This window comes from Natrix helvetica (assembly GCF_964273705.1).
Source record: "Natrix helvetica genome assembly, chromosome: 4".
In the NCBI taxonomy this organism is placed as follows: domain Eukaryota; kingdom Metazoa; phylum Chordata; class Lepidosauria; order Squamata; family Natricidae; genus Natrix; species Natrix helvetica.
In genome coordinates this window covers 115,286,786-115,300,275 of record NC_138550.1, presented here as the reverse complement: position 1 = coordinate 115,300,275, position 13,490 = coordinate 115,286,786, and the positions used below count along the sequence as shown (strand labels likewise).

Below are 13,490 nucleotides of genomic sequence, written 5' to 3'. Positions count from 1 at the left end.
AGTTTGTGGTTTATGAATAATGTGGTTATTTGGGGATAAATTGAATTGTGTGAACACAAATATAGTGTCTTGTAAATGTTGGTTTTTGGCTTAAGATGTTGCATGAGTGCATGACTTATTTGGCAAACTATTGTGTTTCCCCAAAAATATGACGTCTTATTTTCTTTTGACCCCCGAAGGGTGGGGTGTCTTATTATTTTTGAAGTGCAGGAGGCAGTGAGTGTGGTCACCTCATGGCTGCTACTGTGTTGCGGGGAGGGCTTATTTTCAGGGAAACAGTGTATAAGCAACATAGCTTAACCTAATACGTTGAATCATTATCAGGCTTTTTTGGCTGCTTTTTCTAGACAGCAACAGAACTAAAAACTGAATCTTTGACAGTATACATTTAAAACTTAAGTCTGATGGTAGGCGAATAATTTTTTGCTTTGCAAAGTATAGTTTTACATTGTAAACAGTTTTAAACCAATTTTGCCAGGCTTATCTGTCGACTGTATTGTAGGTTCATGTTTGTTTCCTTAGATGTCTTTTTGACTCCATTTTTCTAAATATCAAGGTCTTGTGCAGTGATGTTTTCTTTTGCGTTATGTGTACAAAATATTTCAATTTTAGTTTCCTCAATAGTGCTTCCAGTGAGTACTCTGGTGTTACTTCATGTAAGACTGCACCGTTTGTTCTTGACTCCTAGCATTTTTTTAACAATTTCTCCAGCACCACATTCAAAGGCATATTTTCTTTCACCTTTCTGAAGGGTCAGCTTTCACATGCATATGTTACATGAGAAAACCATAACCTTGGTTGTCATTGTAACATCTCTTTCAGGTTTCCCAAAATGCCAATGTTTAGTCATGATATTTCCCCTCTGACAACATCCAATTTTTCTGGATTCAAAGTTTTGACATTCCGTGGACCAATCATATATCCACGTATTATCAACTTTTTTTTGCTTCTAGGCATATCCATAGCAGGGCATCCTTTCAGCTTTAATTCAGCCACATAATAAATATCAGGGCATTCACTGCTTTTTAGAGGGCTACCCCAAACACTTCATTCCTTAACGGGCCCATATTTCACGTGCTTTATCGATTTGACCAGAACTTCTACTTCTGCTAAATTTCTCTCGTAAACTTCGGGGCTGTGTCTCTTTCCGTTTGAGGTAGTATTTCTTAGCCTCAACAACTTTTAGACGCCTGGACTTCAACTCCCAGAAGTCCGAGATTGGGACTAGGGAATTCTGGGAGTAGAAGTCCACGCCTTCGAAGTTCTTAGTCGAGCACACTAAGGGAAAAGAGCGTAAACGCTAGTGACGAAAGCTACTCGTCGCTTTCTTTTGGCGAAAGCACGACGCTTTAACGTAATTCTGGGAGGCCGGGCGCGCCTGTTTGAGCTGCGTGAAAGCATTCATTTTCGCGAAGGGTGGCGAGGAACGAAGGTTTCGCTGATTTTGCTGAGGAAAGAAACGTCTGAGGCGGCGAAGCCGCCGCGATGTTCGTGGCGCGAAGCATCGCAGCTGATCACCGCGACCTCATCCACGATGTGTCTTTTGACTTCCATGGACGGCGCATGGCCACTTGCTCTAGTGACCAGAGTGTTAAGGTGTGGGGAAGGCTCGGAGCAAAACGCTATACTCTCTCTTTAAAAAAATAATAATTTAGTAAGATGAGTCAGTCTAGTCGCAATTTTCTGGGTTTGGTAGAAAATGCAATTGCTGTGAATAGGATAACGCAGAGGTCTTCAAACCTGTCAACTTTAAGACTTGTGGACTTCAACTCCCAAAATTTCTGGGAGTTGAAGTCCACAAATCTTAAAGTTGACAAGTTTGGGGACCCCTGGAATGGAATTCTTACGTTGAGAGCCACAATTCGAGAGACCGCTTTGGCTGGATTTGCACAACTGATGCATTGAGGTTTGGTACATTGACAATTGGAATTGGAAGCCACTGGTCATAGTTTAGTAGGTTTGAATGTTCCCAACTGTGATTTACTATAGTACCCCAGTGTTAAGCAAACCACAGATTATCATAATGCATTCACTTACTATTCCACTTAAGGCAAAGGGAACAATTAATAAGAATTGCACATTGACATTTTATCCCCTTACAGTAACCATACTCCTCCTTGCAGTTCCCATGTATTTATAGTCATTGGAATTTGAAATTGTAATGCATTTTTATTTCAAAGTCTGTTTTTGCAAATTCAGATGGAATGGTAAACTTTAAATCTTACATAGAAATCAGAAGTTAGATAGTCTTATTCTTTCCTTAGTGTAATATGTTACCGTAACAAACCCTAATGGTATCCTTTATGTCCTTAGTTCAAAGAGATTTTTGAGGTAATAAAACAAAGCTAAGTCACAAAATGTTCCCCATGACCGGAAGCCCAAATTAATTTTTGTAATTGGAGATGTTTAAATAGCCACAAATTATTATGCTGTAGTTAAATAGTTGCAGAATTATTATGAGGCCGAAAATGGGTAGATATTGTTTTGATTTACTTCTTAATCACAAGATTGATTGTTTCAAAGGAAAAACCTATGAACTTGATTATGCTTTTTGTACCTATTAAGAATATGCGCAGGTTCTTACTTGTTTTATAAGTGACCTAAGATCTAGTTGGAGTGCTTAAGGAGTCTTTCTGATAAGATTTTCTACAAGAACTGATATGAAGAATCATATGTGTCTTCATTTTAAATGAAACAAGTTTGCCTTACTAGGTTTGGGACAAAGGTGAAAATGGAGAATGGCATTGTACTGCCAGTTGGAAGGTAAGAATTTGAATCCAAAATAATTTAGTGTTATATAGAATATTAATGAGTTCTAAAATCCTGTTGATGCCTACCTAAAGGTAATTTTCTTTGTTCTCAGTGGGACTAGGACTGCTAGATCTGTTTTCCAAAAATCTGGAGGGTCAGAAGAAGGAAACAAAGACACACAGAAACTCTGAACACTTTGCTATTATCTCGTATAGCCAAGTTTTTGCAACTGCAATACTCACATAGAACTCACATCTTTGTAAATGTGTTTAGGATTGCAGTTTTTTGGGATAATGTTAAACACAGATGCAAAATTTTGGACTTATTAATTTATCATTTGGTATGTACAGAAATCATGCAATCACTGATACATAAATATGGTTTAAATAAAGCTTCAACAAATATATACAGGGATTCCTGTATTTAAAACAGGGGTGTCAAATTCAAGGCCTGCGAGGTGATGAGGTCTGGCTTGTGATGCCGCCCAGAAAACAGCAAAGGACTTAACTTTAACTTAACTTTATTGGATTTCTAGACCGCCCCTCTCTCAAAAGAGACTCGGGGCGGTGTACAGTCATATTAAAATAGTAGACTGGCCCATGGTGCCTCTGCCAGTGAAAATGGAGCTTGGGAGGGCCACACACAGCCCTCATGAGCTCCGTTTTTGCTGGCAGAATGCTTGTGCCACCACAGGAGCCCCCGACATAGGTGATGTTGAGCTTGCCATACCCATCCTGGCCACATCCACCTGGTCCCTCAATGTCAAACACAACCCTGATGCGGCCCTCAATTAAATTGAGTTTGACACCCCTGTCTTATAACCACAATTGAGCCAAAAATTTCTGTTGTGAGACATTTGTTAAGTGAAGCTGGCTTCCCAATTGATTTTGCTTGTCAAAGGATCATAAAGGGTAATGACATGACCCTGGGACTCTGTAACTGACGTAAATATGAGTCAATTGCCCAGCTTCTCAATTTTTATTATGAGATAAAAAATCATGAGGGTTTTTTTCAGTGCAATTACATTTATTTGTAACATAGAGGAATAGTGGCTACTAAATTAACATGGTTAGATCAAAGCACTAATTCATTCATTGTAATTTTAATTTATCTTAATTCTGCAGACACACAGTGGATCTGTGTGGCGTGTGACATGGGCTCATCCAGAATTTGGACAGGTCTTGGCTTCCTGCTCTTTTGATAGAACAGCTGCTGTTTGGGAAGAAATAGTAGGAGAATCAAATGATAAACTTCGGGGGCAAAGTCACTGGGTAAGTTTTGAAAAATGGATAGTTGGAATATTTAGAATTTATGATATCCTTAATAACAATAAAATTTAGCAAATAAAATATTCAAATTAACAGATGTATTTTATATTTGTCGTTTTCTTTCATATTTCCCTTTGCAAAATCCCATTAGGAATCACTATGATCTGTACATCAGTTTTATTTATGCAAGAGAATTGAAGCCAAAATCCTAGCAGAATTTTGTTTTTACACAGTTGGTTGTTACTTAACAACCATTTGTTCAGCAACCATTTACAGTGGTGCTGAATGATTAGAGTTTATGACCATTTCTTAAAATTATAACTGTAGCAGTATTCTTGCATTAATGTGGTAAAAATTTGGTCCATGTTTATGACTGCAGCGTTCAGTTCATATGTCCCCCATCTCTGCCTTTTTGGTTGCCATTCCTTATCCCAGCCGCCCCCAGTTGATCTACTGGGTGGTATTTGATTCAGTTTGTGTGCCAAAGGGAACTCTGCTGGTTTCCCAATTAACTTCTTAAAAATGAATCAGAATATCAGCCCGAAAATACACCAGACAGAAGAGGAAAATAGGCAACCACAACAATAGAAGAGGAAAGGAAGAGAGGAAGAGGAGAGAAGAAGAGAGGAAAGGAGAGGGAAAGAAGAAAGGAAAGGAGAGGAAGACTGGGAGGGATAAGAAGAGGAGAGAGGGTTTGAAGGGGAAGAGGAAGAGATGAGTAGGGGAGAGGAAGGGGAAGAAGGAAATGTATGTAAATGTATGAGACTAAAAATGAAATTTTTTTTAAAAAAAAGAATTTTATTTTTCAAGAGATCCCTTAATATTCATTTTCATTTCTAGCACTTTGGTTTTTTTCCTGTTCTGGGAATAATAAATTTCCATAAGCCATTTTGAAATACAAAATCATATATTATACTTTGTAACTTTGTAGCTTTAAAGATTTCTAATACAAAATCCATTTTTCAACACTATAAATTATATGTGTAATAATAACCATACTTCTAATAATCTATTAATAATTTTCTTACAACTGTTGTATTTTAGGTAAAGAGGACTACCTTGGTTGATAGTAGGACCTCAGTTACAGATGTCAAATTTGCTCCCAAACATATGGGTCTCATGTTAGCAACATGTTCAGCAGATGGAGTTGTTAGAATATATGAAGCTCCAGATGTCATGAATCTCAGTCAGTGGTCACTTCAGCATGAAATTTCATGTAAATTAAGCTGCAGTTGTATTTCTTGGAATCCTTCAAGGTAAGTTATTAATTCTTTAGAAAAACTACTGAATCATGAAAAAACCTCTAATTTGAAACTAATTAATATGCATCTTTTTCTGTACTTGGCATATAAAATTATAGTTTTTAATATAGAGATATTAGAACTGGAAGAAAATTTGGATTTATAATTGAAGGATCAGTCAGCAGAGATGTAAGTGACTTTGTTTGAGGCTCTGGAAAGTTGTTTCCAATCAAAAGTATCTCAGAATGTACTACTAAGAAAAAAAAACCATTGAATTTCATTCTTGTATGTGAATTTAAGCTATGAATAACACGGGAGAATGTTGGATTTATTATCCATAGTTGTTTTAGACTAATTCTTTTAGAGTTCTAATTGTTAAAGAGTTTGCCTAAGCATATTTCATTTTTAATTGTAGTTCTCGTGCCCATGCTCCTATGATAGCTGTAGGAAGTGATGATGGTAGTCCTAATATACTGGCTAAAGTACAGATATATGAATACAATGAAAATACCAGGTGAGAGGAAAAAACAGCTACTATAATTAAATGGGTGGTGATATTGTTGAAACATTGAAGTATGAATAAAAATTACTTAAAATGGCATTTTGGGAATGAAATATATTAAATGGTTTAGCATGCATTAGTTCTTGATATGTTTTTGGTTTTATAGTATAACTATAGTGAGAATCCAAATAAAAAAATATACAAATACAATTATATGAGTGTTCATTCCATTCCATTTCTATAGTCACCCATCTTATGACTGAGCAGCTTACAATTCAAAGAAATAACAAATACTAAAAACATTTTAAAGGCAGAAAAACAATAGAAACGTCCAAAATAAATATACATGGCAGTGAAGATACTTGGCTAGTTAACTGTACAGCCAAGAAATGCCCTTTCATAAATAGTGGTCCTCCATCATAGTTCCCAAAATTAGTTAAGATTTGTTCATTATTCTATTGCATTAACAAGGGACCTTGTAGGTCATCTAATCCCTTCCGTTGCCCAAGCAAGGGACCCTACATTTGCCTCCATCTAGGATCAAACTCACAACCTCCTGATTGTGAGGTGAGAGCTCCTCCTCTACGCCACAGCAGAAGGTGTGATTGATACTAGTTGGAATCAGCTTTAAATAAAGTCTGGCATAAAGTCTTAAATAGAATTAAAAATTAAGCTTACGTGAAAGTATTTGGTTAATGCTTCCCCCCCAAAGGAAACTGGACTGTAATGATATTATATAAGAGAATAAAGACTCTTTATATGTTACTCAGGAAGTATGCAAAAGCTGAAACCCTTATGACAGTCACAGATCCTGTGCATGACATTGCCTTTGCTCCAAACCTTGGAAGATCATTCCATATATTGGCAGTAGCTACCAAAGATGTACGAATATTCACATTAAAACCCCTAAGGTAAGTTTTTCAAGCAAGTCCTTTAATATAAAACATTTGTGAATAACTTTGTTCTCAAGGATGAGATAATCCAGTAATCTACCAGTAGTAATTTTATTTAGCAATTAACTCTTTAATAATTATTTTGTTGCAGGCTATAAAGGGAAAATGCAGTTTTATTCAATGTTTTACTCTGATTTTTTCAAATGATTTCTTTATTATTATTATGTTAAAATGAAACAACATGTTTTTTTAAAGTAGCATGTATTGAGTAGACTAAAGTACAATTCAGATGTGTACTTTTTTTAATAGAAAAGAATTGAGTACTTCATCTGGATTGACAAAATTTGAAGTTCAGTTAGTGGCCCAGTTTGATCATCACAATTCCCAAGTGTGGCGTGTGAGCTGGAATATAACTGGCACAGTACTTGCATCTTCAGGTGATGATGGATGTGTAAGGCTTTGGAAGGGTAAGCATCTTCCCTCCCTCCCTCCCTCCCCATCTCATCTCATCTCATAGAGAAGACACTGAAGCATTCACTAAAATCATAAAACAAAATATTTAAACACAGTATAATTACAACACTGATTATTTTAAAAAGGCTAAGTAAGAACATTGGATATTCCTAACATACCTCAGCAGATCACCATTCGCTTGAGACCACCATGCCTGTTAATAAATTCAATTTCTGAGAGATTTCTGGAAGGATGGCAGCAAAAAGTCCATTTTAACCTTGGGCGGGGGAGGGGGGATAATGTTACACAGAACAGGGGCCATGGCAGGAATGCTAGATATAACTCCTTCGTGGATGGAACCCACAACATATTTCTTCTGGCTGTGGTGGGATCTGCTGATGTAATTGGGAAGAGGTAGCCCCTCAATCTGGTCTATGTCATGAAGGTCAAAATCAGCTCCTTGAATTGTAGCTGGAAGCTAATTGGCAACCATTGCAGCTCATGGAACAGAGATACAATATGTGGCAGTCTAGGGGCACACATACCTGCCTGTGCTGCCACATTCTGAAGTGTGTTTCCGGGTGCAATTCAAGATGCTGGTGAAAACTTATAAAACCCTACATGGCTTGGGACCAGAGTTCCTGAGGGATCACCTTTTTTCCACCTGTAACAAGATCAAATAGGATGGGCATATCTTACATGCCTACAGATCTCGTTAGCCAAAGAATGTTGGCTGACAGGGAATAGAAGTCAAGCTTTTTCTGCAGCAGCCTCTGCTCTGTGGAACATCTTTGCTTCGGAAGTTAGAAATACTGGAATTAGATAGTGTAGTAATGCAACCTGAGGCATTTATTAATGAGTTGTGGTCCATCCAAAGATAAATAAGATGCGAAAGGTGATGACCATGGAGAAATTATCAAAAATTAGTAAGATGACAATATGTGTAAAAGCATGCTTTGTGGAGGAAGGGATTCAGATTGACTTCCCCACAACTTTCTGCAATGTAAAGGAGGGAAGGAAATGCAGTCAGACTTGCAAGATTCTGTTAGTGTAGCCAATCTCAATAATGCTGTATCTTTAAAAGCAGGAACAGTGAGTTTACTGACTTTTTAAAAAATGCCAGCAGGGCAGTTGTGCAGGGCAATTGTGCAGGGCTGATCTAGATAATTGCCAGTTCATGCTGAGACCAATGAATGCAAAAGCATCCCTTTTCCAACAGCAGTAATCTTGGCTCAATGCCTCAAACTTTTATTTTTTGGTCTTGGTCTATGAGCATTCTCTTAAATTTCATTTTAATTTTAAGAGTCATCCAACTCACTAAATTGATAAATTCATTAATTATTAGGCTGAGATTTTTCCCATGGAAAATTTAATTCTTTTATTTCCACTCTATTGGATAATTATAATCTGAATATTTTATATAAGAGTATTCAACTCCCAACATTTCCCGGACAGCCTGTATATTAATTGTAACTACGTAAGTAGAACCTTTTGCTAAACATTCAAATGGGATTTGTATATTTCCATTTAGCTAATTATATGGATAACTGGAAGTGCACTGGAATACTGAAAGGCAATGGAAGTCCAGTCAATGCTAGTTCCACACAGCAGGGAGTTTTTAATGCTCCTGTTGGCACAGCAACTTCAGCTCTTCAGAATTCAGTCAATGGATCATCGGTTGGCAGGTATGTTTTTTTATGAGAGCTTCACATTCTTAGTTCTTAATTCTCTAAATATCTAATTTGCTCCTCACTAAAAACTTGACCACGTCTGTCATTTTATACATATTGTTTAATTACAAAAATCATTTCAGTTGTTCAGTTATGCTTGTCCTATTAGTGCTGCATCGGATCTGTTCTAATATACATAATGCCCAAAATGTGAATGAGCGTACTTTCATTTATCATTCATCTTCTATTTCAAATGCTGATATGAAGTAATCTGGAATAGGTAAGGATAGGAAGCACTATTCACTCTATTTTTTCCTGTTGACATAATTATCTCATTTTTCTATTTGTCCACTAATTGCCTTGCTATCTTTCAACCAAAATCCATACTAAACATCTTAAAGGGAGAGAAAATAAAATTTGCCAATCGTTTAATACCTAGCTTCAAAGACATTGTCTAGCTGCAGTTTGGGTCATGAGATTTGAAACGAAATGTCAGGGTTGGAAAAGATGTAGAAAGGGATCAAAAATGATCAAGTAATTCAAGCAAGTACAAGGAAAGGATGTCTAGGATTCTTTAGCTTGAAAAAAGGCAACTTAGAAGGGACAGGATCAGGGTGGGTAAAATTATACAATATGTAGAGGAAATGGGCAGGGAGATGTTCCTCCTAAAGCACTAAGGAGGGATATTCAGTGACACTGGCAGGATAATTGAAAGGAAATTTAGTGCAGAGGAAAGAATTACTTTTTCACACAATGTATAATTAAATGTGGAATTCATTAGATCAGGGGCGTGAAACTCACGTCACGGCGGCATCACATGATGTATCGGGACTCCCCCCCCCTTTTCTAAACTGGGCATGGGTGTGAGGCATCTGGCTGATTGGCCAGGAGTTTGATAACCATGCATTAGATGATGTAATAGCCAATAGCTTGGGTGGTTTCAAAGAACCATTGGATAAATTTGGAGAAGAAGGTTTACCAAGGCTAATTGGTCTTGAAAACTCCACAATATCTCAGATGTCTCGTCACTGGCAAGAGTGGCTTGATCCTTTTACTTCACAGTTTGGGACTAGGATCTTTCTTCAGTTTTGTTTTTTACCTGAGAATCAATTTGTTTAAATGCTTTCAATACATGAATTGCCATTGGCATACTAACTTTTTAGGACTGCCATTGGAACAGGATATAGCTATAATAGTTACATTGATTGTTACAATACAAATCACATGTGATAGATTTATTGCCATTTTTCTACAAATACAGGAGGAGATATTTTGTAAAATCAAAATATTGTTAAATATAGCATATGTCTTTGGATGAAGCCAAGGAACTGGGCAGTTTTCTATGCATTCAGAAAATATAGCTGCACTTCTTTAGATAAATACACCCTTATTTCATATTTTTTGTCCTAATATATACAATTTTCCTTATATTTACTTTCTCAATTGGAATTTGGAAAAAGGCAGGTGACAGATATAAAGAGGTATAAAACAATTGATATATGGTAACATTTCTTTAGCTATAGGTTTCCTTGCAGTATATTATGTCTCAACGATGGTGGTTGATCAAACATGAGGAAAGAGAAAAATAAAAGTACCTAACAACTGCTTATGAGACTGATGGGGCTGCAGTTATTCAGCATAGCTATGGTAGCAAATATATTTTGTATATGTTTCCATAAGAAAAATAAGAAAAAATAAAACGGAACAAAGTCTTAGACATTTTCACCTTTTGTTCTTGTGCTTATTAAACTTACCAGTCTTACTACCAGTTTAAATTAAGCAAGATACTTGTTTTATTTCCCCTTAAGATTGTGCAAAGGTCTTATTTCAAATCATAATTTCGGGTTCAGGAATAAAAACACTTATGAAAAAAAAATCTGAAAATAATTTTACTTTTTGATAGCAGTTTGAAAGTAGAACAAAACCAGCTACATGTAATTTATTTCCTAAAGATTTAATGAGAACAAGAATGTAAATTCTAGCTTTTAGAAACAAGTTGATGGGTGCTTTATTGGCTCTATGGCACAATGTTTTGGTACTTCGTTAATCATTTCAAGTAACACTACTAACATGAGAAGATCAAAGTAATTATTTTATACTTAACAGAAAAATGATGTTTGAAAAGTGATTGGAGAATTAATCAACCTACCTACTACTGCTTTACAGTATTCTTATTGTGCTTATAACCACGTGTGTCTAAAATTGTTATGCATTTTCCTTTCCCCATTTGTATTATGTCCTTTTTAACAGACAGCACAGCTGATACCAAGCTAACTGGAGTAACTTTGCTGTTTTACTGCTTGTTGCATGCACACAGGAATGGAAAGCGATATTTTTCCCCTCCCCATCGGCGTCTGACCTCTTCCAAAGACACCAGCAATCTGTCTACTACTAAATGCAAATCAAATCACTTTTTAAAAAAATACTACATGTGCTAGCCAGCACAGTATGATCTTGTTGGAATCTGTAACAAAAAAAGTAACAGGATTCTCTTATGGATTCCATTTCTCAAAAAGACATGTTGCGAGAGAAAGATGGAATTCACTAATGTAAAGAGGATTATTGTCCTTGCATTCTAAGCTTGTTAGGAGATAAATCCTTAATGTAAAACAATTGGAGTAACTGTTTTTCATTAAAATTGTTTTGATTATTTTAACTTTGTTTGGCTTTTTGAAGTGTTCACATAGATGATTAGTTTTGCTAATGGATTGTAGTATACACTTAGTAATAAACAGTGTGGGCACATTGTAATTTGGCAACTGTAGAGTTGATATCAAATTATTTTGGTATTATTTCAGAACTACTTCAGATGAAAATCACAAAACTATTAGTAACTAGTAACTATTAGTAACATATTTTTGTTGTCTTGATAAGAATGATCTGAACATACCTGATAATTGCATGTTATAGTAGCATGAATCCATGCAATAATTAGTAAGATTTCATCTTATTGGTTTTGTGATGGAAATCTAGTCCAAATGAATGTTTGTTCTAGTTTGGTATGGGAATTATAATCTTGTGACCCCAACCAGTTCCTGCATTGCCAAGTATTTACACCTTGCTCTGTGCAGTGCAGTTGTTGCCTAGAAATAAACCGAAGTGGTGTCCTAGGACAAACATTCAATTAATGCCTTGTTTTACATAGTGGCATGTCAGTGTGGCTTTAAATATGTCTTGTCTCAAAATTTACTAACTTTTCTGTTCTGTAAATTTATGTACATTTCCAAAGATTGTAAAGATTACAAAGTTTTCTTCTATTACGGGTAAGTCATAAGAAGTAGTATGGAATGATCTTTTAAGCCATTAATTAGAAGTTTTGATTATCTTGTGTTTTTTCCAGAGAGATGTATATAAGCACACAGACTGTTATTGCAATGGAAAAAGAACAACTCTGTATATTGTGAAAATCTAACTTTGTAAAACTATGTTTTTATCTTTAAGTTTGATGTATTCATCTGAGTAGAATTGATCTAAATTGGATGCAAATGAGTAGACCAATCTGGATATATGTGTCTGTTTTTCTGTAATTGCATTAAAACAGCATGATTTGTAGGATAAATGAGAAGGCATGCAATAGTTCAGAATCAGTTAACTTACATGTAGTATATTCGTTTTACAATGAATGTAAAGGATAGTTTCTATTGTCTCATATAATTTTCCTTCGGAATAGTTTTAAAAAATGATAATAACTTGAGCTGAGAACTTGATTTTGTTTCTTTCATTTTGTCCCAGCATGTGTGTCTCCTCTCTGGTTCTTGTATTTACCACTATTCTTTCTGTTTTTCCCTTCTGTGTGGTGTTCCTGTCTGAATTGTTTTCAGGTATTTTTTCCCCCCTCTGGATTCCCCATGGGCTGGATCAAGATGGTCCAGTTATGCCCAGCTCTTACCACCACCACCTCCTCCTCCTCTTCCTCCTCTGATAGAGCACTCTTGCGATGCTGACACTGCCAATATCCAGTATCCTCACCCTCGCAGACGATATATTTCTCAATCTCTTAAGCTCTTACGTGAACATGAAGGGGTTTGATGCATATTTAAAGCTGTATTAAAGCCTAACTCACATGCTTTAAAAATCTATTTCTTTTCGCTGTTCTTTTTTTTTTACCTTTTTTCCCAACCATAATTCAGAATAGGTTTTAAAGGCATGATCTATAATGCAAACTACAATATTTCAAATTTACTATGCTTAGTTCTGCAGATAATAAAAACTAGTTCTCTACTATTAACACTCAACAATCTCATACAGCGTTCAGGATAAATTATGTGAAACAGTAATTTATCATTTAAAATATTCAATTTGTTGTAATCTGTTAGTAATTAACTTTGTATTATTTGGGAATAATTTCTTAAAATTAAATACAGATGGAAAAAAACTTCCCTATAGTATAGAAGTAAATTAAAAATTCTACATTTTAGCATAAGAATCTTTTAGGTCATCAGATTCCTTAGCTTTTTTCCCATCTTTAGCAATTTCCTGAAAGTCTTAAAAAAATAAAGGACACATTCTTACAACAAAATAAGAATATTTGTTGTTTGTGTAAATGTTCCCATTGTATAATGATATCCACTACGGTTATATGAAAATAAGTCAATAAAACATTGAGAAAATATGTAGTGTGTTGTCTTCATTTACTTCAAAAAGTATAAATAAATATTGGGAAATGATGGTGTACCTTACTAAAGATTTTGTTTATTTTTGTTTATTATTTA

General features: G+C 35.5%; 1 protein-coding gene across 2 annotated transcripts; it reads left to right on the top strand.

The window, feature by feature from the left end:
• Positions 1–1,276: 1,276 nt before the first annotated feature.
• SEH1L (SEH1 like nucleoporin) lies at positions 1,277–13,388 on the top strand. 2 transcript variants are annotated; one of them, XM_081950793.1, is made up of 9 exons: positions 1,277–1,596; positions 2,713–2,763; positions 3,876–4,022; positions 5,064–5,275; positions 5,676–5,774; positions 6,533–6,673; positions 6,965–7,122; positions 8,640–8,793; positions 12,600–13,388. In XM_081950793.1, exons 1-9 carry the CDS (start codon positions 1,486–1,488, stop codon positions 12,805–12,807), a joined length of 1,281 nt encoding a protein of 426 aa, XP_081806919.1. In that variant the 5' UTR covers positions 1,277–1,485; the 3' UTR covers positions 12,808–13,388. The 2 variants fall into 2 exon arrangements, with proteins under 2 accessions (XP_081806919.1, XP_081806920.1); XM_081950794.1 differs by having other exon boundaries at positions 1,279–1,596; positions 11,029–12,742.
• The last annotated feature ends 102 nt before the right edge of the window (positions 13,389–13,490 follow it).